This window comes from Penicillium paradoxum (genome assembly GCF_028828445.1).
Source record: "Penicillium paradoxum strain IBT 22861 chromosome Unknown utg000007l_segment0_segment0, whole genome shotgun sequence".
NCBI classification, from domain to species: domain Eukaryota; kingdom Fungi; phylum Ascomycota; class Eurotiomycetes; order Eurotiales; family Aspergillaceae; genus Penicillium; species Penicillium paradoxum.
Window position 1 is genome coordinate 756,826 of NW_026643185.1, and position 24,216 is coordinate 781,041.

Below are 24,216 nucleotides of genomic sequence, written 5' to 3' on the forward strand. Positions count from 1 at the left end.
TCACCACTTACAACACCTCACGGACTAATTAGAAAGCTTGTGATACATGACAGGCTTGATTGGAAAGGCAAATCAGTTGAGACACACTTCGAGTTCCCCGGTGCTGCCATGGAGGTTGAATGTGGCATTAACGTCACTATTGGGGTGGATTCGGGCAGGCCTCCTCCTCAAATTGATATTATTAGGCGAGGTATTGCTTTTTATTGATGAGAGATTCTTTTTTTATCCATGTCTACAGAAGCCCGATATAATGCCCTAAAATTTGGGGTCTTGCAATTAGAGAGCGTTAAGAGGAAAGACATGGGAGCACTGAGCACAAGTATGTAATAGGATATCAGACTATATTGCATCTGAGATCCTCGAGCAGATGTCTGAAACTACTGGTGACAATGACTTTGGTTCCACATTCTACGTGTCAACCCGTGCTTTGTGTCCATAATGATCACTCACTTCCTGTACGGAGTACTCCGTATAGGTCTAGACTTCGAATCGGACAATGGCGACGATCTCCAATGAGATCGCCTGAACTGGGCAGCAAAGCATGGGCAAGGGTTCCAGATGCACGAGACGAGCCAGCTGGCAAGCACCTATCGCGGATTCATGACCTACCGAAAAGATTTTGCTGTTTAGGCACAAAACAATGCATTTGATGAATCGGTTCCAAAAATCCCTCTAGATGTCCGGGACAAGTTGATTAAAAAAGTAGCTAGAAAAAAAGCCTTAGATGAAAGAGGCCCTATCCCCGCCAGATATCTGCCCAACAAAGAGCACAAGCCAACCCAAGTATATTGGTTTCCAATATACTATCGCTGTTTATATACAACCCAGAGCACCAGCATAGACCAAAAGGGACTATTTAGTTTGCGCCACCAGCAGGAGCAGCACGAGGGGCATTTCCAGTAGGACCCATGCGACGGCCCCTAGTTGAGTTGTTAGCGGTGTAATAAAATAAGTCCAAATGAGGTGTACTTACATCATGGTACGGCTGAAGAAACTGATACCAATCATGAACAACCAGCTGGGAACAGCACCGAGACCCCAGATCACGTAACCCATGGGGATGCTGAGCTGGTACTTGGCGACCCAGCCGTCGATGGGGTGGAGAGCGCCCTCGTAAGCGGGGAACTTCTCGTAGTTCTTCTCGGCGTGAAGGTTGTAGATGGTATCGGCGGTGACTGTAGTGCTGTTCAAGTACAGGTTGTGAAGAGGAGTAGGGGCACGCTCCTCGCCGGCGGGCTGCTCCTTGGGGACCTGGTAGTACATGACGGAGGGAGCGCTGGCAGACCAGGCGGCGCACAGGACCTGGTTGGCTTCGCAGTCCAACAATCCGAGGTTAGGAGAGGTAGGATCGGCAGAGAACAGAAGGACGGATTCCTAGAAATTTCAAACACAATGTTAGGAGCTGACTCGGCGGAAAAGACGCGTCGGGGGTAAACAGTCAACTCACCTTGAATGCCTGGTCTGCGGTTCCGCAGCGACCGAAGCAGGTCTTGTTACCACCGGTGGTGTAGATAAACCAGTTCTCCGGCTCAGGGCCCGGGGAGAGGATGGACTGCCAGTTTTCCATTGTCACTGGAGTGACGTTCTTCTCGGTGACCTTCTCCGCCAGCTTCTCGACAGGGGCAACTGGGACTGCTGTCGGCACGAAGGACTTGACCTGGTTGAACCAGCCCTGCACGCGATCAGCGAGAGGAGCCTGCTCCTGGGCCATGGCCAGGGCAGGAAGCAGGGTGACGAGCGACGTGAAACGCATCTTGAGGGCTACCGCGCGGATCGAATTAGTGAAACAGGTTTAGGAAATAATGAGACATTCGAGTCTAATATAAGATCAAAATAGATAAAGACACTCACCTATGACTGAAAGGCGCGATGGCAACGATAGGAATTGACACAGTCAAGAGACAAAGGGAAGAAGGGTGTCCCGAGGGGAGATGGCCTGTTGGAACGACAGCTGGCCTGAGCGTCAACCAACCACATCGCTTTAATTCCCTCCGCGCCTCCTTTCCTCTGCACCAGTGGCGCCATCACTAGGCAATCAATTCGGAGAATATTCTAGATCCTCTAGATTGATCCTAGTTATCTTTTGACTTTGATTTTATTGCATTACAATCATACCCCGAGTTTTCTCTGTGGGAATCACCCCGGTCCATGTGGATTCTGACTTGCATGAAGCTCCCGACCCCACAATTACAATTCTACGACTCTTGAGACATGGACTAGCCATTAATTGCCTGATCTGGTGTTGGTTATCGGTATGGCTTGTCTTGTACGCTTCAATTGGATAACTCAAGGTTTCTAGGACACTGAATACCTGGCTATCATGGCCAAAACATGCAATTATATATCCTCAAACTTCCCCCTATAGAACCAAGCCATATCAATCCTAACACAAACCTTAACAATCGTTTGACTGTGAGTTCCTTCCATCCAGCGCATCTGCATATGGCCCATCAAATCACAGCAACAAGTATCAGGGCCAATCGACCAACCTATCACCATCTTCACGCCTTGGCAATCCTTTTGAGTTCCCCTGAGCCGAGCCACTATTATCATCATTGGAAATCTGGACAGTCGACTCATCATGAACATCAATGGGCATAACGTTCCCAAAAGGTCCCAGGCATTGAGCAGATCTGTTAGATTATCGGGTACTCTACTGCAGTATAGTTGTGCGTACCGCTCCTCCAGCATTCTTTCTGAGTTGGAAACCTGCCTGGAATTCTGCCCCCTCAAACCTCTCATAGAAGATAGCCATGGTAAAGACGACAGCCCACGAGCAAGGTGAGTGATAATAAAGTAAGAGTTCTCCACAATTGATCTCCCACTTACTCCGTACCGTGAGCAGCGATGTAGGGATTGGCAAAAACCAATACATAAGATGACAGACTTAGGCTAAGCCACAATGGATATTAAGAGAACATGAAACTAGTCATAATATCCAATGGCGAAAGGAAGTAAAGAACACTATTGCACTGGGATCTTAGATCGACCCACAAAAGGGTCATATAGGGAAAGACACCCAACCCCTTTACACGAAAATTGATCTGCATGGCATTCAGACAATGTTTCAGAGGAAGTAACTACTGGCTACAGCGTAGGTATATAGCGAGAGAGAAATAGATTATCAACGCTTAGATCAGAATAATGCTTGACCATGGAGCACAGTGGGTTCCCACATACTACCTTGCAGAAGTAAGTTAACTTTTTCTAGTATGAAAGCCTAGAGAGCCCCATCACTATGACACATGGTCTAAACCTACCTAGGTATACGTCTCGAACACTGTTTTTATCAATGGCAATCTTTTGAAGGCAACTTGAGCTCAAGCTTACGATCAAAATGGTCCAAATCATGCATGTAAATTTGAGCTCGTTCTTCTGCCCTCTCAGCCATTGTAATATGTGGATAATGAACATGCCGAAGAATGTATACTGCCATATCAGCCTAACAATTTAGGATTAAAGTTTGCATATTGCCCCTGATCAGGGCATATCCACATGAAGGACCTCGGGAGTCGGGACGGATAACCTCAACTTGGAGCTCCCGGGTTACCTATTGCAGCTATATACGTATGCCGTGCATGAGAATTGAGGGACAAGCATTATTTGAACCATCTACTTGGATAGCACGTACGATGTAAATTTGACGGCCTAGTATGGAGAGCTATTAGGCGTGTACCCATCGAAGGGGCAGCTCAAATAGCCAAGCGCAATATGCAAGGTGGATTTATGTAAACACCGATTTCAACGTCTAAATTGCTCACTACTTCTGTTATAGGGATTCATGTTTGCACCCTGCCCCACAAGATACTCACAACATTACATTGTCTCTCACATGCTTAATTTTAATTTGGGAACCATGTACGGAGTCAGCCCTTAGGACCTGTGCCAGCCAACTAGGACGCTGATGATTGGGATGACATCATCACTCCAATCACCTATGGACGTCGGCGGATGTGTAAACATTGACGAGTCACTGGTCTCAGGTCCACATGGGAACATCCGTATGCCCCGAGAATCCAGAACGAGAGGACTATCCATACAGTAATTACCGTTTATCAATTGGGAGTGAGGTGAATATATGAGTCAGACCCCCACCGCTAAGGTCCGATGTCGGTTTCAACAAAAAGGTAAATTACCACTCTGGCGCCCATGCTTTTTTTTCACTTGGAAACAAAAGCCAGAGGACCGAAATCCCGGAAAGCAGGAATCGGCAATGATAGACATGGAGCCATCCAATGGCAGGGGTCCTGTGTAGGGGGGGGGAAGATGCAGCGATCCTTTCGTCCAACATCCTATCATATACTCCACGTATGACTCCCCCACAGTGAAATTTTTCGTTTTGCCGCCGAGGGGCGATTACTACGCCAGGGTTCACCGCCCACTGCATTGGCGCTACGAAAGGTTATGACTCTTATTTCTTTTTTTTCCTGTGAAAAGGATCTTAAATAGCTATCTGGTCTTCCAAGGTTGCATCTTGATCTTGAGCTAGCTTTTCTTCATTTCCGTTGCTTCCTACTCTTCCATCCTTGCTCTACTTCCCACCCCCATACTTAACCCCACTTTCTACATACAATGTGTCCCGGTGCCGACCCTGAGCCCATTGGGCAAGTTAACGGCCAAGCTGCTGGTGCCAGTATGTCATTGGAAGATTCCCCATGAAGAATTGCTCGTTGACCTTTCATTCTCAGATGGCGATCATGAAGGTTTCACTGGCATTGAAACCCGCCAAAACCCCCACCCCTCCGCATCCCGTAACCCTTACGGCCACAACGTTGGCGTCACCGATTTCCTGAGCAATGTCTCCCGCTTCAAGATCATCGAGTCTACATTGCGCGAGGGTGAGCAGTTCGCCAACGCCTTCTTTGACACCGCGAAGAAGATTGAGATCGCTAAGGCTCTCGATGATTTCGGTGTGGACTACGTGAGTCATTGTGGCAACATGTTCCATGAATCGCGGCTAACAGAAGTGGTTCCATAGATTGAGCTCACCAGTCCCTGTGCTTCCGAGCAGTCTCGTGCTGACTGCGAGGCCATCTGCAAGCTCGGCTTGAAGGCTAAGGTACGTTAAGGATGCCCTCGGAGGTCGTATGGTAATTGGCACCTAATCAATTCTCTAGATTCTCACTCACATTCGCTGCCACATGGATGATGCCCGGATTGCAGTCGAGACCGGCGTTGACGGAGTGTGAGTCATGAAACGTCTCCACATTTCGTTGAATGAGAACTAACTATTTTTAGCGATGTTGTCATTGGTACCTCCTCCTACCTTCGTGAGCACTCTCACGGAAAGGACATGACCTACATTAAGAACACTGCCATTGAAGTCATTGAGTTCGTCAAGTCCAAGGGTATTGAGATCCGTTTCTCCAGCGAGGACTCCTTCCGTTCCGATCTGGTGGATCTTCTGTCAATCTACTCCGCAGTGGATAAGGTCGGCGTAAACCGTGTCGGTATTGCCGATACCGTTGGTTGCGCTTCTCCCCGCCAAGTTTACGAGCTCGTCCGTGTCCTGCGCGGTGTTGTTGGCTGTGACATCGAGACTCACTTCCATAATGATACCGGCTGTGCCATCGCTAATGCCTACTGTGCCCTCGAGGCCGGTGCCACTCACATCGATACCTCTGTTCTCGGTATCGGCGAGCGTAACGGTATCACCCCTCTCGGTGGCTTGATGGCCCGCATGATGGTCGCCGACCCCGAGTACGTTAAGGGCAAGTACCGCCTTGAGAAGCTCAAGGAGATCGAGGATCTCGTCGCCGAGGCCGTTGAGGTCAACATTCCCTTCAACAACTACATCACTGGTTTCTGTGCCTTCACCCACAAGGCTGGTATCCACGCCAAGGCCATCCTCAACAACCCCAGCACCTACGAGATCCTCAACCCTGCCGATTTCGGCATGACCCGCTACGTTCACTTCGCCTCTCGTCTGACCGGCTGGAACGCCATCAAGTCTCGTGCTCAGCAGCTCAAGCTTGAGATGACTGACGCTCAATACAAGGAGTGCACTGCCAAGATTAAGGCCATGGCTGACATTCGTCCTATTGCCGTCGATGATGCCGACAGCATCATCCGCGCCTACCACCGCAACCTGAAGTCTGGCGAGAACAAGCCTCTTCTTGACCTGACCGCCGAGGAGCAGGCGGCTTTCGCTGCCAAGGAGAAGGAGCTCCTTGAGGCTCAGGCTGCCGGTGTTGTCGTATAAGCGATTTCTTGTGACCAATGAATATATTGCACCCGCATACCACCTCCTAGCGGCGTATGCATGATTCTGGTGCTGGCTTTCCTGATGACTTGATGTTTTTTTTTCATTTGTTTGGGACATTTTTTTCCATTTAAGGGTTTGAAAAGTCTTTATCTTCTTTTTTTTCCTTTTTGTTAGTCGAAGACCCAAAAGCACAATTTGTGTTAGAAGAGAGAGTTTTCTCTATATAATTTGTATATAAGCGCTGAAGAGGCAGTCAATTATTCTTCAAACTTTCAAAATCTTTGTCGGGGCCTGCACACTTGTCATTTCCTGAGCTTTAGTCTGATTTAGATTAAGAGTGCTATAGATATTTGAGCTTTAATAGTGTAGATGATCTCCTGATCTTTTTCGAATCGTGCGTTGTTCTGAGATTGTCTCCATTTAGACGGGAGTTTTACCACACCGTTGCTCCAGACCTCCTTGGGAGTCTGGATCAGTTACGTCAGAATAGAATGAGCTGGGCAAAACACATTAGACAGTCGAAGAGAAAGACATATAAAAGAACACATAATTACTCCATTTATTTATAGTCTATGGCGATTCTCCACATTATCCGTTGCAGCGTTGTAACCGGACAGCGCCTACTTCATGTGGCAGCCGAGGCACGCTAGACTCAACCAGTCCAAATGTGCCGGGTTCCAACTTCCCCATCGCCACAACCCATTTTCATTCCAGGATTAATCCTAGAGGGCATCATGAGCTCCTCAATGCTGCCAGTCGCCCTGCAAAACAAGCTGGTCGGCTACGGCCGAGTTTCCAGCGCGCATCTATCCGCCTTGAACCTGGACCTGTAAGTTGAGCTTCCAATCCCCGCGGAATCAACCCCAGAACCAGAGACAACGTCGATCACCACTGACACATTTTGCTTTTGGTCTAGTCTCAAAAACATCATATTTATCCTTTTCGTCCTCCGATACACGCGCAAAACCTTCTACTCTGTCCGCGGCTACGGCATCCTCGGCAGCGTCCGTAACATTTACATCTCACTCCGTCTATTCTGCTACGGCATCTTCCTGCGCACTCCTGGTGTTCGCGGCCAGGTCGATAAACAAGTGAATACTGCGATCACGAATCTTGAGTCCAAGTTGGTCAAGACCGGGCCAGATGTCACACGGTATCTTTCGCTTCCCAAGGAGGGTTGGTCGCCAGAGCAGGTTCGCGCAGAGCTTGATAAGCTGGCCGGGCTTGAACACACACGCTGGGAAGATGGTCGCGTTAGTGGAGCCGTTTATCATGGAGGTCAGGAATTGTTGAAGCTTCAGGCCGACGCCTTCGGGCAGTTCGGTGTCGCGAACCCGATTCACCCGGATGTTTTCCCTGGTGTTCGCAAGATGGAGGCTGAGGTGGTTGCCATGGTATGTTCGGTGTTCTCATGTCGGAGATAGGATACGTATAGAGCTCTTGTGACTAACACATACTTTAGGTTCTGGCTCTCTTCAACGCCCCTACGGATGGTGCCGGTGTAACCACCAGTGGTGGTACAGAGTCTATTCTCATGGCTTGCTTAGCTGCTCGCCAGAAGGCGTTTTTGGAGCGCGGTGTCACTGAGCCTGAGATGTAAGCTGGCGCATGATTGTTATATTGAGCAGCAGAACTGACCAGTCACCGCAGGATTATTCCCGATACGGCCCACGCAGCATTCATCAAGGCTTGCAACTACTTCAAGATCAAGCTGCACCGAGTGCCTTGTCCAGAGCCTGAGTTCAAGGTTGATGTACACGCTGTTCGCCGTTTGATCAACCCGAACACTGTTCTTCTTGTCGGTTCAGCGCCTAACTTCCCCCATGGCATCGTTGATGATATTCCCGGCCTATCGCAGCTGGCCACCAAGTACAAGATTCCTCTTCACGTTGACTGCTGTTTGGGATCTTTCGTCGTTGCGCTCCTCAAGAAAGCCGGCTTCCCGTCGCCCTACGAGGAGGAGGGTGGCTTTGATTTCCGCCAACCCGGTGTGACCAGCATCAGTGTTGACACCCACAAGTACGGGTTTGCGCCCAAGGGCAACTCGGTTTTGATCTACCGCAATAAGTCATACCGAAACAATCAGTACTTTATCTATCCCGACTGGTCCGGCGGTGTCTACGCCTCTCCCTCTGTGGCTGGCTCCCGCCCTGGCGCTCTGATCGCCGGTTGCTGGGCCAGTCTGATGAGCGTTGGCGAAACCGGATACATTAACAGCTGCACTGAGATCATCAATGCGGCACGGAAGTTCGAGACTGCTGTTCGGACCGATTCAACGATCTCCTTGCACATGGAAGTCATTGGTAATCCTATTGTGAGTGTGGTTGCTATCCGCAGCAAGAACGGTGCCATTGATATCTACGACATTGCCGATGACCTATCCGCCAAGGGCTGGCATCTCAACGCCCTGCAATCTCCCCCCGCTATCCACTGCGCCTTCACCATTCCCACTGCCAAAGCCGTCGACCAGCTCATCGCTGATCTCACCGAAGTCATCGGCAAAGAGCTTGAAAAAGCTGAGCAGCGTAAGCGCGAGGGCAAGTCATATATCCTCAAACGAGGTGATACCTCCGCTTTGTACGGGGTGGCTGGCAGCATTCCCGATAAGAGCGTTGTCAGCCGTCTGGCAGAGGGATTCTTGGACACTTTATACAAAGCTTGAGTCTTGGAACGAACAGGTTCTCTTCTTCGTATCTTCTTTGCTCAACCTGTCCAGACTGCCCCTTTAGGGCATGGTCCTGGCTCCTAGCTGTTCTAGCTGTTCTTTACCTAAATTAATGGTGCAGTGGCGTTATCATTATAGGTCTTTTCAAATTGCACATATTTGTTTCGAGTGTCGGATCCCACAAGACGTTGATAATGCATATAATACATAGTTTGCCAGAAAGACATCTGTCCGATAGATGAGAACATGGAGTACACATAACCAAAAGGATAAAAAAAAAGCAACCCGCTCCATGCAAGCAAAGCCAAAACAGTAAAACAGAGGACGTGATCAACCAATCATCCATCCAAGAATGATGCCATTCAACAGGTTCAGACTGAAACTCGACCGTCGAGACCAGCTAGATCGAACCAATTCGAAAAGCATCCCATTCCATGAAGAGCTGAAGAACAATCACTGGCCAGCAAGCTCCCCCGCTGCTCCGAAGAGCTCTTCTCGGTGTAGTATCCTGGATCGGGCTTGCGCTCAAGGTGGACCTCTTGCTTTGTAAGACGGTACTGGCACTCCTCGACCTGGACAAGTTCCTTGACTTTCATGATTTGACCCGCGACGGAGGGCGAGACTCTGTGGAAGACTGTGGCCATACGCTTCTTCAAGCCGAGCGCCTTGAGGACATCTGTTGAGCGGCGGGGCAGTCCAATCGCGGAGCGAATGAGGGTGATGCGGAAGTAGGACATGTTGGGAGATGGTGAGGATCTTGAGATTCGGGATGTTTGTTCTTTTTGATTTGGAAGATGGTCCCGGTGGGATTGGGCTCGGAACAGGCGTGGTTGTGGTTGGTAGGGTTTGATTGGATACCGGGGGTATCAATGGATGAAAATTGCAGCTGCGCAATTTCCTTTGGTGTCTTTGGCGGAGAAATGTCGCGGACTTGCAGATGATCGCGATCCCGCAAATTCCATTAAAGGGCGGTATGTCACGTGTACCGTTTCTGCCGGTGTCTGATGACAGCAGCGACGACAATCCCGCGGCCTCGATATTGTTGATTATAGTATTCCAATATTTTGAAGCCAGAGACTATAGGCTGCGGTCTCCTAGGCGTGACAGTATCCGGAATTGAGTTATAGTTTTTGTTACTCCGTACGACTATCACGAACTCGTCTCATGCACGCTGGTTGACACCTCACCCCTCGACCTAGCTTCGAGCGATTGAGCCGGAACAACGAAATCACGAGATATTTGATACCCTACCGTAACCATGGCGCAAGCCAGCAACATCGATACCACAGTCGCGCTACCCCGGCTCGAAGACCTTCTCCGGCACCCAGAAGATCTAGACAAGATCAGTGGACTGAAGGCGGAATACCTGCGGAAGAAGACGGCAGTCGATTCACGACTACGAGAAGGTCTCCGAGACCAGCTAGAGGCAGTACAGCGCAGCATTGCTGCTCTCACCGAAGGCCAGCGACAAGTTTCGAAAACAAAAGATGAGCTTCAGGGCATCGATAAGCTATGCGCGGAGTCGCAACATAGCGTGGAGGACTTTGCGCAGATTGACAAACTCGCTCGCATTCAACGGCATTTTGATGCTACACTCATGATGAAACGGGGACTTGAAAACTTTGGTGCGGATATTCAGGAAGTGGAAGATTTGCTCAAGGAAGATGATGACGATATGGAGAATCAGCCCAATATGCTACGGGCTCATATGCAGATCTCGCGGTTACGGGATTTCCGTGATGAGGCTATGGATCAGATTAGCAAGGCCCATGACCAGAGTTCTGAAGAGACTTTAATCGAATACTTCGAGGGGTTGGATTCTGTTATTGAGTGGTTCGATGATCACCTTGGCACGGCTTGCATGAACCTCATTCCTCTGGTGCAGGCGGATAATAAGAGCATGGTTGTTCGGCTTGCTGTCGTTGTGATGAATGAGGAGAAGAATGATGATACAGTTCGCGCATTGCAAGAGGCTCAGAAAGACCATAAAGACCTCGCAAGTCGCTTCAAGTCCATGAATATCGGCCCCAAAACTGTGCGTGGATACAAGGACAAGTTTATTCAAGCCATCGAACTCTACGCCCAGAGTCAATTTGAAGAGACCCTTCAAGTCTTCCTTGGAGATCCAGAAAATCTGGAAAAGAATTTCCGGTGGTACTTCAATGATCTATTCACGGTCAAGCAAGGCATGCAGAGTCTTGTACCGAAGAAATGGAAAATTTTCAAGACATACACCGACATCTACCATCGGATGATGCATGACTTCTTGCTCAGCATGATCGACGACACCGAGCTCCCGGCGGACAATCTGCTCACCATCATTCACTGGAGCGACAAGTATTACAAAAGATGAAGAAGCTGGGCTGGACAGTAACAGATCTTCAGCCCAACATTCTGGACGATCGCGAGCCAGAACTCGTTCGCAAATGGCAGAGCGTCATTATCAACGCTGTGGAAGACTGGATGGACCGCATTTTCAACGCGGACAGAACTTCGCTCCTCGATAAGGTCTCAGATGCTTTAGACAACAATGCAGAGGGCCACTTCCGCACCAAAACATTGGCTGACATGTGGCGCATGCTTCACGAACAAGTCATGGCATCAGCGGCATCGGACCGCGCTGATCTAGTAGAGGGTGTAATCGACGCCATGTTCCGGGCACTGAAGGGCCGACAGAGCTCATGGCAAGCATTAATCGACGAGCAAACAGCCCAATATCAAACCACTGGCGCGGACCAAGAAGGCGTCCAGTTGCTGCAGGACTGGATGATCGGTGTCGCCAACGACCAGATTTCTTGCATCGATGATAACGAGGAGACAGGCCAGTTCGGCTACCTGACGCGGTTCAAGGCCGATTTCGAGTCGATGGTTACACCGAAGTACATGGGCACTACGGCAGCCATCGAGCTGGAGGCGCTGCGCGATGGCTATGTCGATCTGAGCACGCACTGCCTCGCAAAGTTCGTGAGCCTCCTCTTCACAGTTGATCTGGATTCCGTGCTACCAGATCTCTTCACGTCCCGGTGGTACGGCGAGTTCGCCATGAAGCGTATCACCTCAACCTTTGAAGACTACATGGCGGACTACGGCCCCGTGTTACACCCCTCTCTAGCCGAAATCTTGATCGAGGAACTCTCAGACGAGCTGTTGGTGCGGTACTTATCTGCTGTGCGCAACAAGGGCGTCAAATTCCGCCGTCACATCGACCCCTTCACAGACAAGTTCAAGGACGATGTCCTCACTGTCTTTGCATTCTTTGAGAACTACCCTGATTCATTCGAGGGGACTATCAAGCAGAAGTGGCGACTGGTTGATTGGCTTGTTCGCCTCCTTGCTACGGAGAAGGGTCCCGGGCTTGTGGAAGTTTATGAGGCCTTCAAGCTTGAATACTGGGACTTGCAGCTCTCATGGGTTGAGGCCGTGCTGCGCACCCGTGATGACTTCGAGCGCAGCATGATCACCCAGATCAAGGCGAAGGCTGCGGAGTTGTCTGTCGAGCGCGGACAGGAGACTATCATGAGTCGATTACGATGATTTTAGGGGACTTCAGCATACGAATACTTCCCACTAAAGGCATTCCCACATCTTGTTTCAGCTCTGTATGCCATTTGGCACACTCGGTTTCATTCATCACATCGTCATGAACCCCAGATTGACTTGTTCGCTGTCTGGACTCCATTGGTCTCTCAAACCATAACAGACTTCAAAGTGAGGCCAAGCGGAACTCTAAGGGCAAGTCACAACCACATATACCATCCGCAACCCAAGCAGGCTTGGGATCTAGTTTACTTATTAATACTACTAGGAATGCAGCAATGTAAGCAAACCTGTTGACCAATTTCTTTTTCATTCGATGATTATAATCAGATTACGCACAACATAACTCTGTAGAGATCTTTCTAAATACTTATTAGTCAGGGGAAGCGATGTTATCTAAGCACTTGCGGTGTTTCCGACAAGGGACATGGCTATATTGGAAGCAGACTCCGTTCCGCAACGACCGTGTATTGCTCACCGAGGCGCTCGTTCAAGCCGTGACCGTCATTCACACCGGGATGCAATTTCCTTGCCCCCATTTCACAGATGGAAATAGTATCCAGAGGAATCTCCTTTGCCCAAATGAAGGGGTAGGTGGGTGACGGTGGAAGAGAAGGAACTGCGAGGTTTTCGTGGTTCTCGGGGTTGAGCTGCTCAATGCTTTCTTCCGTAGTGCCTTCGCCGGAATTTGATTGACTCGCAATGCGACGATCTGTTTTTATGTCTGCAGAAGAGCCAATAGGTAGTGTGTGCAAAACAGTCCGGTTGTCATCCGAGTAGTAATGGCGGTACTGTGAAACTAGACTGCGAGCATCAAATGTCATGCGTTTCGAGGGGCTGTTACCCGATGGGTCTTTGCCTTGTGAATTCTGGATATTATGCCTTCCACGAACATAGATTGTGTTGACAAGAGTTGCATGCAGAAGAAGCGGTCGCGGTTTTGGCTTCCGGGCTTGTGGAACTATAGATGGGCTCGGGTTCTCTGTCAAGCCTGAGGTCTCAGGAAGGATTTGCTGTTCTTCTGGGCGGAAAGCCGAATTACCAGGAAGTGCACTGGACTCGGAGAATGAAGGATTTCCTTGCGTCAAAGCATTATATGAATTCTGACTGCCTGGTTTTGTCTCCGGCTCATTTTGGATAAAGCCAGCCTCGATGAATTTGTCACGCAACTTCACGCAGAATGGAAGCAGACGGCCCGTGGGATCTATTGGAGATGCATGCAAGACAGTTGCTGATTTCGGGCGTGGCAGAGCATGCAATGACTCAAGAGAGATAGTGAAAGGTGAAGGTTGATGGCTTGCGTTTTCTTCTTGTGCTGGAGTTGACACTTGTTCCACCTCCCTTATCATCGCTGCCAAGTCGAGGGATTGAAAAAAGGCAATAGCTTGATTGAGGCGCTCCTTGCTGGGAAGGCTCATCACCCCAAGCGTAAGGTGAAGTGTGCCAAGTGGCCGGAACGCTTTGCCGGGGAGACATAAACGGGAGGTATCTGCATGCTCCTTGGAGGTTTGCTGGGGAGTTAGCCCCGGTCGAAGCAGGTGAGCTGTCTTAAACGTTGCGAGCGATGACTCTAGCTGAGGTATTGATGCAGTGTTCACCAGAGGAAAACAGAGAAAGTGAGTCAGCGGCGGCCGTTTCGGGCGGCGCGGTTTGCGAGATTGATGTTTCGAAAAGACTGTAGCCTCCGTCATTATGCATCTAGGTTTGCATAAACTTGGCAGAGGCGTTAAATGCGTGGGTTTTACACAGCACAGCTTCATGGAGCCAGTTGAAGGACCTGAATGTTTGTGGGGACCGGGTACCGGGATGTCCGAAGTCATCCTCGGAACGCGCACGGACCATATGTGATCCACAACCTTATGTCAACGTTTCTGGGGCATATCCAGGATGTTTATACTGTTACTAATATGATAGATTATGGATAAAAATCAAGAAAAGTGAGAAAATCACAACAAATAGAAATTAAAAAGAACAAAAGAATCAGAAATTGTAAAATACGATGAAGGGGGAAAAAAAAAAAAAAAGAAGTGTCGGGGAATCGCACCCCTGACTGGGATGCTCCTTATGGCCGCGTCTCACAGGCAATCGTCGCATTTAAAGTCATTCGGTTTATGGTCTTCATTGCACAGACATTCGTCCGGACCTAAGCACACTAGGCTAACTTCCCAGGATTACTGATTTCAGTCCGGATTCTTATATTTATCCCCACTGGTTACCATTTCTGTCACGAACTCACACATTCATATGTAGTCACCCTACCGGACTAGCAACCTTGTTTACATACTTATCCCCTTGACAATAGATGAACCTAGAGATACTTAGTTTCCCCTCTCCCATCTTACACTGCTGATCGGTATGTTTAATCGCCATAGTCCTACTCTATCACACACAATCATTGTTTGTATCCCACCATCGCCTATCATGCGGCGTCACTCCGAGACTTTGATTGCACGAGCCTCTCCTATATATCCCAGACTTGCGCTCGCTGAATGACACCTTCCCCTAGACCTGTACATAGTTGTTTCTTTTTTTGGTACTCTCTTCAAATCGCTCATGACCGGCTTGTGTCTTTTCTTTGGCGTGTCGATCCTATTTTTTAATGCATGTTTACATGTCAAAGAGTCTGATGCTTACCGGGTCGTATATTGCAGTAGCAAGGTAAATGTGTATTGGTCACAAATTGCACCTCGACAGCCTGGCAGCACGGCCCACTTAAAGACTCCGAGCGGACAGGACTGGCTTAGATCAGTTATACATCGTTGCACAGAGGCAATATAGACTAGCCTCCCTGTTACTGAGCAAGAATTAACATCTAGCATGGGGTTTGGCATCTCTATCCGAATTCACCACAGCCCTTGCGTTGAGTGAAGTTTCCTGTTTTGAACACCAGCTACAAAGCCCCCTGGGTCTCACTGCTAACCATTAGTGTGTACGCAGAGGCTCATTACCAACGATTAACATGGCCCATGTGTCTTATGATGTTCATAACTCGTGCACAATAAGGTGCCCCGTTCCGTGTCATTCCATTGCTCTGCATTCCCTAGTTGTGATATAATGCCCTGATACTCTAGCCAATAGATGATTGAATTTAACTCTAGAGTGATCATCCTAGCCTAAGCAGCGAAATTTACGGGCAGATGAGAAGAAAGACCTACATCCTCAACCTTGGTTCATCCGCTCGGGGGCAACAGCGGATCGCTCGGAAAGTCTGACGGGATGCTGGTAAAGTCGGGAAGTCGGGAAGCCGAGAGGTGCTTCCAAGGTTGCGAAGTCTACTACGCGTAGATCCAATGGAATAGCTCTGTTTTCCACCATAAGAGAGACCACACAACTGCCAATGTTCTTGTAAATAAATATGCCCCACTTGCATACTCTCTTTTGCCATAACTCACCGACATCTTGCCGCCCGGAGCCGGCGCTCAAGGGGTCGAGTTTCATTCGTGCGTGTCTACTCTGGCGCTGATTTAATTGATTGAGCCCGTCCAGGACTACTTGACGCTTGTTCGAGCTACTTATTGGTATCTTTATCGCTCTAGGTTGCTATAAGCACCTGTATCTCCAAAGATGGAATCTTTACATGTGTCCTTTTGGGGCCCTCCAACATCCTACCTGAAGTATGTATTGCGATCTACACCAAAATTGGTTAAGATGGTGAAATGATATCCGAAAACTGACTAGAACTAGTTTCTGCGAAGAGGTTTGATTTCCGCTATGAGAGTTGTTTCTATCTCCTGGCCCCGACTAACCACTCGCTTCTTTAAAAAAGGATTTTGTAATCACGCGATTTGTCGGCGAGTTCATAAACACGCTCAGCAGCCTTGTCTTTGGTAACCCGGTCCTCTCTCGGCTTTCGGGGGGAAAATACCAATGCTAATATCTTGCCCTAGTTGGTTACGGAATCTATGGTCTATTGCAACTCCATCGCAAAAAGCAGACTGGATACCGGTCAATCTCATACCTCGGATTGATAGGAGTCGGAGTCTGCTCGGCCAGCTACCATATGACCCTTAAATATCACACACAGATGTGTAAGTCATAGTAGCTCACCCGGTTCCAAAGTTGGCTGTCTTGCTGACCTTTTCTTCCTAGCGGATGAACTCTCGATGCATCTTCTCACAACACCTCTCCTCTATCGCATTCTGACATTCCAGGCTAGCCCGCAGCGTACGAAGATAGTAGGAATCGTACTCTCTACTCTGTTTACCATTGTGATGGTCACTCACATGGTGATGGATGAGTTCCTTCTGCATGCGACGACTTTCGGTCTGGCAGTTTATCTGATTGCAACACGCATGTTGAAAATCATTCCTGACCAAGTTCCGGACCCTAAAATCCGGAGAACCCTGCGGAACCTGACATTCTTTGGATGCTGTATGTGTGCCCTCTGGTCAATGTCTGGTTCGAACTTTGCTAAATGATGGTAGTCTCCTTTGTCTTTGGCTATTTCGTGTGGCTGATTGATGACTGGGCTTGTGGACTCCTAACTCAAACCCGACACGCGGTTGGTGTGCCCTTGGCGTTCTTATTCGAACTGCATGGCTGGTGAGTGATCACTTGTGTTTGAGCTCGCTTGAAAAGAAGGACCACTGACCGAACTTTTAGGTGGCATGTGTTCACCGCCATTGGTGGTTATGTCGCAGTTGCACTAGTGGATATGATCACCTCTGGTGAGGTGAACGAGAACCCCACTGGTGATTTTGCCTGGCCCCTTGCTCCCGCAGCAAAAATCATCGACAGATTGACAGCACCTACGAAAAAGGATTAAGTGATGTGAAAGAAAAGCTAGCCGTGGGCGTGGCTCACCTTGAGGTGAAAAATAGTCGGGTAGTAGTGATGCAGCATATCTTAACACCTTCAATTTAGTAGTCGACATGTGCTGGAGGATTGTGACTGCATCGCAAGTCTCAATTCCCGGTTAAGCTCATTTTGTATGAGCGAAAGAGAGAATGGATTCACAGAAAATGGTGCAACACACGGACATACTCCAACTCACAAGTTTGGGGATAAACCCTTGTTCGTCATCGGGTCAGGCGGTTTACGCTGCAGGGGAGAGCCATGGGAGACTCAATTTCTTGAGTTTCAAAAAGGTTGATTCAGGACGGTGTGTGTCTGGGTAGGTTGACCGTCTGTGAGATAATCCCCAGACAGCTTGATAGATTTGATGGTAGCAACAGCATACATCAATCTCTATCGCAACTTCTTCAATATTTCTATTCATTCTCATTGAGCTAGCGAAATAACAAAGATTGAAACCGCAGACTACCTGCATAATCCTCGAGTATAGCCTACTCCATCTGTGAACCATAGACAATAGACATCGGTGTGATCATTTTTGAAGTATTGCTTGCCGGATCGAATGTGTTTCATTGATCTTCTAGACCTCGGAGTGGAGTCTAGGTCTTGTGGTGGTGACAGCCCTAATGGTCCTGGAGTTGTCGACTCTCGGCCGGGGAAGTGTTGAAAATGCTAGAGAATGTGCGGGCGTTTCGGTCGACTGGGATCCCTTCCAAGTGAGTTTATACCGTGCAGGTGACCAGATGTATTCATGGATCGCTGCAAATCTGCTAGATGACTCTACGTATACATTACCAGGGCCATGTATACCCGGCCCTAGACGCAATTGTTGATATCAATATCTCTATGTCCAGGATGTCGAATTCCATGGGTCCTCATAGACATGACATCCCGTGCTCTAGTGTGCTTCCGCCTCTACTGAATGAATGGGAGTATCACTTTCCCCAATTAGGTCAAGTAACAGGATATCTACTTTTCCTAATTGGGCCAAACAATGGGATGCGCATCTATTGACTGAATGGGATTGTTACTTTCCCCAATCAGGTCAAGCAATGAGAGTCTTACTTTCCCTAATTGGGCCGGACAATGGGATATCGAGTTTCCCTAAAACGGAAGGAACCACCCTCACTGCCCATCGGCTCAAGCATAAATACCCTCTCCCCCTCCATTTCCTTGTTTTCCCTCCTCCATCCATCTTCCTTTCTTTCCCATCGCAGTTTCCCACCCCCCATTAGGGGGCTGAACTGTTTCTCATCATTACGACCTTCATGACCATCTCCTCTTGACCACACTCTCGTTTTCTGCATCTTTACGACCCATCCGGCCTATGGTCTTCTTGGTGTCCTCTGGTCATGTCGCCCAAGTTGGTTCCCGGGGTCGACTGATGCCATATTTGAGGTAAGTACCTAGGCACCGCATCATTTGTTCCTTCCCTTCAATGCCTCTACCCTGGTCCTTGTCCTCCCACTACACCCCCACCAACCTGCTGGCGATCATTTGTTTTATACCGTGTCTTCTCGACCCATCTAACGGACTGCAGATACTCTAAAACGGGCCCGTGCTTGTGTACAGGTTGACCCTCTTTCATATTCTCCGTCCATCCATGTGCACCATGGAATGAGTGGTGATTTTGCATATTTCAGGTGAGAACTCCAGCGATATCAAACCCCCAGGTTCTTTTGACTCGCGACCACGAGTGGAAGACCTCACCAGTCCATTGGCTGAGAGCAGACCCTTTTTGTCCTCTGCTTTTTAGATATTCTGTGATTTTCAATCTCTGGTTGTCACCATGCTCTGCCCGGAGGATCTTCTGGATTCATATTAGGTGAGAACTCTAGCAATAGCTCTATCATTCCTCCTCCTCTACTCCTTTTCCCACCATGGGTTATTTGCGAGAATGAGTGGAAGACCTCACCAGTCCACCGGCTGACGGGAGACCCTTTGGTCTCCCCTTCTTTAGGTATTCCATGATTTTGAGTCTTTGCCTACCACCGTGAGCAGACTGTTCTGCCCTGGCAGCCTTCTATATTGATATCAGGTGAGAACTCTAGCATTAGCTCTATCATTCCTCCTCCTCTACTTCTTTCCCACCATGGGTTATTTGCGAGGATGAGTGGAAGGCCTTACCAGTCCACCGGCTGACGGGAGACCCTTGGGTCTCCCCCTTCTTTAGGTATTCCGTGATTTTCATTGTTTACCTGTCATCGTGAGCAGTCTTCTCTGCCCCAAAGGCATTCTACATGGATATCAGGTGAGAACTCTAGCATTAGCTCTATTATCCATCCTCCTCTACTTCTTTCCCACTGTGGGCTATTTGCGAGTATGAGTGGAAGACCTTACCAGTCCACTGGCTGACGGGAGACCCTTTGGTCTCCCCCCTCTTTAGGTATTCTATCTGTCACCAATATCAGTCTGCTCTACCCTAGAGGCATTCTACATGGATACCAGGTGAGAACTCTAGCATTAGCTCTATCATCCCTCCTCCTCTACTTCTTTCCCACTGTGGGCTATTTGCGAGTATGAGTGGTAGACCTTACCAGTTCACCGGCTGACGGGAGACCCTTTGGTCTCCCCCTTCTTTAGGTATTCCGTGATTTTCATTCTTTACCTGTCATCGTGAGCATTCTTCTCTGCCCCAAAGGTCTTCTACATTCATATCAGGTGAGAACTCTAGCATCAATACCATGATCCTCTTCCTCTCCTCTCCTCTTCGTTCTTCCTATGGGTAATTTGCGAGACTGAGTGGAAGTCCTCGCCAGTCCAGTGGCTGATAGGAGACCCTTTTCTCCTCTGCTCTTAGGTATTCTGCCTGATCCGACGTATGGTTGCCGCCTGTTATTTCTCCCTCTGTTCTACAACAGAGTGGCCGTTATCCATGACACCATGGGTTGTGTTTCCGTATAGGTGAGAACTCTAGCGAAATCCAAACCTCCAGGTTCTTGGCTCGTGTCCACGAGTGGAAGACCTCATCAGACCATTGGCTGAGAGCAGACCGTTCTTTTTTCCTCTGCTTTTAGGGACTCCAATTTTCACCTCCTCTCTACTACGATGAACGGCCCTCTTGCCTCCATGGATTTTCTCGCACCGCTGCCGGGAACTTGTGTTCTGCAGCACAAAGCTCACAGGCTATGTGCTGTGACAACTCTCTGCGTCACGGGCAACAACAACACCGCTGAGGGACAGAAGACAACAGCATGGACGCACGAGTTTCACAACATAGGTAAGGTTCCCAGAGCGAACACACCGAGGGAAAGGAGGTTGAACCTCCCCCTCCCACAACCTCCTTTGGATAGTTAGATAGAGTTCTGCGATGATGGGTCCTTACCAGCTTTGGCTGACGTCCTATTGAATTTTTCCAGGTCTTCCCATCCACGCAACTCCGCAGCGAGCAAGACCATTCAATCTGCGCTGGCTTGCTATTCAGTCCTTCTACTCACATCGCATTTGGGTCGGTATTAATCTGGTAGTATGTCACCGTCCGGGCTTTCAAATTTGTACAAGAGGCTGATAATTCCCAAGTCCAGTACTCCATCTTCGGAATTCTCTCGACGACGCTTGAATCGGCCTACTGCTCCGCCTTTGTTTACAAACTAGCTTCCAGCTTTTACTATCCTACGACTATCTGGTCTTTTTCCGACTGATAGCGCTCAGGCGGTGATTGCTTTCTGCTTTTTACTCTGACGCCGCAGTTTCATTCCAGAGACATTTCCCAATCAGCTCGTTTCGCCATTCATGAGGACAATCTCGATGGGCAGTGGGGTGAGTTCCCGAGGATGGTTGGAAGGGTGGAGCTCATCATCAGTCTCTTACGAAATTGATATAACTGCCCGCGAGACTGGTCTTGTGATAAACTGGGTGGATTATCAGGAGATGGCTTCATGCTGCTTCTTGGAAATTACTCGGGGTGTTTCAGATAGTGATAGGAGATGTCTTCTGGGGTATCGCTGTGGTTGTCATCTGAGGGTTCGATGGGTTCAACAGGGAGTGATTGTTCTGGTCTGAATATCGGGCATCCTTCAGAAAGATTGCATCCATCTATTTCCAAAGGAAGCCTCTCAATCTGCAATTCAATTCGTTACAATCAAGCACCATTTTTATGAAACCAAATGGCAGAAAAGGAAAGATGAGGTGCGGCAACATCTACATTCTCAACTATGGTTGAGCAAAGGCTTGCTTCAGATCATATTCTTCATAAAACCTACACATGGAAAAGGGGTTCTTACACTTGCATGATCCTTGACTACTCGAACCGCCCTCCTTGGAAGATATTATTTCTCAGTCGCCCAAATCTGACGATAGGATGCTTGCATCTGAATTGGCTTCCTTGGTATCCATTGGCTGATGGACGCTCCTTCACGAAATACTCGACATTTGCCACCAAATTCAGGCGCATCATCAAAAGCCAGGCAATCAAAGAATATGGGCTTCACATGAATATTTCAAGTTCCTTATCGGCTCTACGTGTGATAATGGTCTTTTTACCGTGGTTCACAAGTGATCAACTCGAAGTTGTTTCCACCGGCATCGACTCTCATCTGCATTCTGGGTCTACTCTTACATGGATTGTTCGGTCTGTTCAACAGCAGCAAGAACATGGAAATGGTTTCTTGATAGAATGTGTCTTTCACATTGACCATGAAAATCGTGTCTAGAGAAAGCATCCGGCTACAACAAAATGAAAATCGAAGGAATGGCGGGTTATATGGCAATCCCAATCCGGAATTCAGGAAAAAAAGGAAGAAAATACCAGGACAGATATCTAGCGAGAATCGAGAGAAAGAGTACTCATACAATTTTGTAAAAGATCGAAGATATCCTCCGCGAAGCTGAGTAAGTTAATGTATAGCATATTACATAGGGTATCAAATAGCTCCAAGGAAGCTCGATTTCGTAAAAGAACTTGCATGTAGAAGAGACAGAGTAGCGTCGGAAACAATGACACTCATGAAGACTCCTTTTTACGACCCTCCACAACACGCATAATATCAGCAGCGCTATCTTTGTCGCCCTTCTTCTTCTTGGGACCACGCTTCCTCTTTTTCCCACCTCGTTGGTCGTCGTCAAAGTCTAGCAAGGCACCATCGTCCTCCTCCTCCCCGTCCTCGTTGCGACTTCCGCCGAATCCCATATCCATATCTGCGGCGTCCATGGCCTCCCGGCGGCGTGCCTCCTCGATGAAGCGCTTGTGGCGAAGGGCTGTCTCGGCAGACTGGCCTTCCTCGCCCTCGGCTGAAGGAGAAGCCTGTCGGAGAGCTGCAGCTCGTTTGAGGGCAGCGAGGATAGTAGGATCCTTGATGAGAGGGTTGGATCGGTCTGCAGGTTCCTCTTCTGTGGTCGAGGTTCCAGTCGCAAAGTAGTTCCTCGGTTTAACAGGTGCTGTTTCAGTAGCAGCAGGCTTCTCGTCCTCCTCGGTGACAGAAGCCTTTTCGGGTTTCCGGATTGCCGAAGCTGCCAATTCACCATCCTCGTCGGAGGATGAATCGTCGTCTTCGATTCCAGCGAGGGGGTTATAATCATTACCGACACCGGCAAAGATGTCGTCATCATCATCTTCATGTGCTAATTGTGAAGCCGCACGGGCAGCAATCTCAGCTGGGACTTCCATCCCAAGAGGTTTGGCACTTTTATCAGGCATAAGAAGGTCTCCTGCAGCAGGGACAGGCGCCTCGACCGGCTTATCAAGCCACCTAGTCTTCCGCTTGGTATTTCCTTGCGCGTCCGTGATAAGAAGCACCTCCCGCCGCCGCCCGGTCTCATCACGCTCCACAAAGCGCTTCTTCTGTGGCTTTCCATCACTCAGCTTCTTGAACTTCGAGCCAAGCGTGGACTCCGGCGGAGGAGGCGGCGCGGCAGCGGCAGCTCGGCTTGCTCTTAGTTCACGAAGAATTTCATCCCTGGTCTTTGGCTTGGGAGGTGGTGGCGCCATGATCCCCTTCTTTTTCTCTTTCTGTTCCTTCGGGGCAGCAACAATCTCCTCGAGTCCTTTCTCTTCCATCAAACGCTCGAATTCCTCGTCCGCGTTCTCTGCTTCTGGGGGCGGCGCAGCTTTCTCGGGAACTTGCGATACATCTTCGCCCGCTCTGACCCTTCTCAACAGGTCCATATCCAATCCTTTGACCATATGCGTGCTTCCGATGTCACCTCCAACACCAAGGTCCCGACGGAGTTTATCGAATGTGGCCTGATCGATTTGTCCCAGTTTCACCATATCCTCCAGAGCCTTGATGCGCTCCTCCATACTGTCGCCGCCCTTGGTCTCTCCGTCTGCATTGCGCAATTTCGCACGATCCTGATAACCAGTTGGTAGAGCGGTACCTTTCGGGGCGGCAGAGGACTTGAATCGCTTGGATGGTCGATCGCCTTCGCGACGTTGCTCGTAAAGCTGGCGGGAAAAATCTACACCGGTGACCGAGCGCCTGTGATCATTCCCCATCTGTTAGCTTTCTATGCAATCAAAGTCATCTGTAAAAAATAAGTGACGTACGGAGTCATGGGAATACTGGATCGCATTCGCGACCCCAGTGACCCGCCCGGGGTTGCGCCGCCACGCGCTGCATCGCGACCAGGTGTTGAGCTTTGGTCCTTCGGTTTTGAGGATGACTGATCGGCCAGTAGCCGACGAAACTGCTCGTTATTCATGGTTTGTAGACTCGAGTGGCTCAAGTTCGAAGTTGAAAAAGGCTCATGTTAAGAGGTGAAGCTCCGTCTTGGCATCAGCTGTGGTAGCAAATAGCGGTCAACGGGCATTTAATCCGCAGCTCACCGGCATCAAGGTGGATTGATGAGTTATGTCCAACCTGGTCGCTGTTCATGTCTGTACACCGATAAGATAAGACTATCGCTCATCGAGATCACTTTTGGGGATTTACCCTAAAAGGACAGGCAACCCATCGTGAAGGCGGGTTTAGTTTGATCATTTGTAGACTACGCTCTAATATCATCGAAAGCAAATGCCCTTGATGTTTAGGGCATCCACTGCGTGAGTAGGTATTCATACTTGTCGATATAATATATG

At 49.0% G+C, this 24,216-nt stretch overlaps 8 protein-coding genes across 8 annotated transcripts; 4 read left to right on the top strand and 4 right to left on the bottom strand.

Moving 5' to 3' along the window:
• Positions 1-856: 856 nt before the first annotated feature.
• N7457_007868 (uncharacterized protein) lies at positions 857-1,753 on the bottom strand (the record flags this gene model as incomplete). The annotated part of the gene is made up of 3 exons (XM_057178911.1): positions 857-920; positions 974-1,374; positions 1,448-1,753. The coding sequence occupies 3 exons, from the start codon at positions 1,751-1,753 to the stop codon at positions 857-859; spliced, it is 771 nt and encodes a 256-aa protein (XP_057027297.1).
• A 2,819-nt stretch (positions 1,754-4,572) lies between these two features.
• hcsA (homocitrate synthase) lies at positions 4,573-6,202 on the top strand (the record flags this gene model as incomplete). The annotated part of the gene is made up of 5 exons (XM_057178912.1): positions 4,573-4,633; positions 4,689-4,921; positions 4,979-5,059; positions 5,118-5,185; positions 5,239-6,202. The coding sequence occupies 5 exons, from the start codon at positions 4,573-4,575 to the stop codon at positions 6,200-6,202; spliced, it is 1,407 nt and encodes a 468-aa protein (XP_057027298.1).
• Positions 6,203-6,939: 737 nt separating this feature from the next.
• Positions 6,940-8,867, top strand: N7457_007870 (sphinganine-1-phosphate aldolase DPL1; the record flags this gene model as incomplete). Its single annotated transcript, XM_057178913.1, has 4 exons — positions 6,940-7,034; positions 7,122-7,599; positions 7,668-7,801; positions 7,856-8,867. The coding sequence occupies 4 exons, from the start codon at positions 6,940-6,942 to the stop codon at positions 8,865-8,867; spliced, it is 1,719 nt and encodes a 572-aa protein (XP_057027299.1).
• A 374-nt stretch (positions 8,868-9,241) lies between these two features.
• Positions 9,242-9,607, bottom strand: N7457_007871 (mitochondrial 54S ribosomal protein uL30m; the record flags this gene model as incomplete). The annotated part of the gene is made up of 1 exon (XM_057178914.1): positions 9,242-9,607. One exon carries the CDS (start codon positions 9,605-9,607, stop codon positions 9,242-9,244), a length of 366 nt encoding a protein of 121 aa, XP_057027300.1.
• A 521-nt stretch (positions 9,608-10,128) lies between these two features.
• Positions 10,129-12,404, top strand: N7457_007872 (SNARE-binding exocyst subunit SEC6; the record flags this gene model as incomplete). The annotated part of the gene is made up of 2 exons (XM_057178915.1): positions 10,129-11,070; positions 11,145-12,404. The coding sequence occupies 2 exons, from the start codon at positions 10,129-10,131 to the stop codon at positions 12,402-12,404; spliced, it is 2,202 nt and encodes a 733-aa protein (XP_057027301.1).
• A 434-nt stretch (positions 12,405-12,838) lies between these two features.
• On the bottom strand, positions 12,839-14,098 carry N7457_007873 (uncharacterized protein; the record flags this gene model as incomplete). The annotated part of the gene is made up of 1 exon (XM_057178916.1): positions 12,839-14,098. One exon carries the CDS (start codon positions 14,096-14,098, stop codon positions 12,839-12,841), a length of 1,260 nt encoding a protein of 419 aa, XP_057027302.1.
• Positions 14,099-15,971: 1,873 nt separating this feature from the next.
• Positions 15,972-17,172, top strand: N7457_007874 (ceramidase; the record flags this gene model as incomplete). The annotated part of the gene is made up of 7 exons (XM_057178917.1): positions 15,972-16,021; positions 16,092-16,104; positions 16,174-16,234; positions 16,295-16,435; positions 16,497-16,778; positions 16,832-16,949; positions 17,010-17,172. 7 exons carry the CDS (start codon positions 15,972-15,974, stop codon positions 17,170-17,172), a joined length of 828 nt encoding a protein of 275 aa, XP_057027303.1.
• A 4,971-nt stretch (positions 17,173-22,143) lies between these two features.
• N7457_007875 (uncharacterized protein) lies at positions 22,144-23,840 on the bottom strand (the record flags this gene model as incomplete). Its single annotated transcript, XM_057178918.1, has 2 exons — positions 22,144-23,617; positions 23,686-23,840. 2 exons carry the CDS (start codon positions 23,838-23,840, stop codon positions 22,144-22,146), a joined length of 1,629 nt encoding a protein of 542 aa, XP_057027304.1.
• Positions 23,841-24,216: the final 376 nt, after the last annotated feature.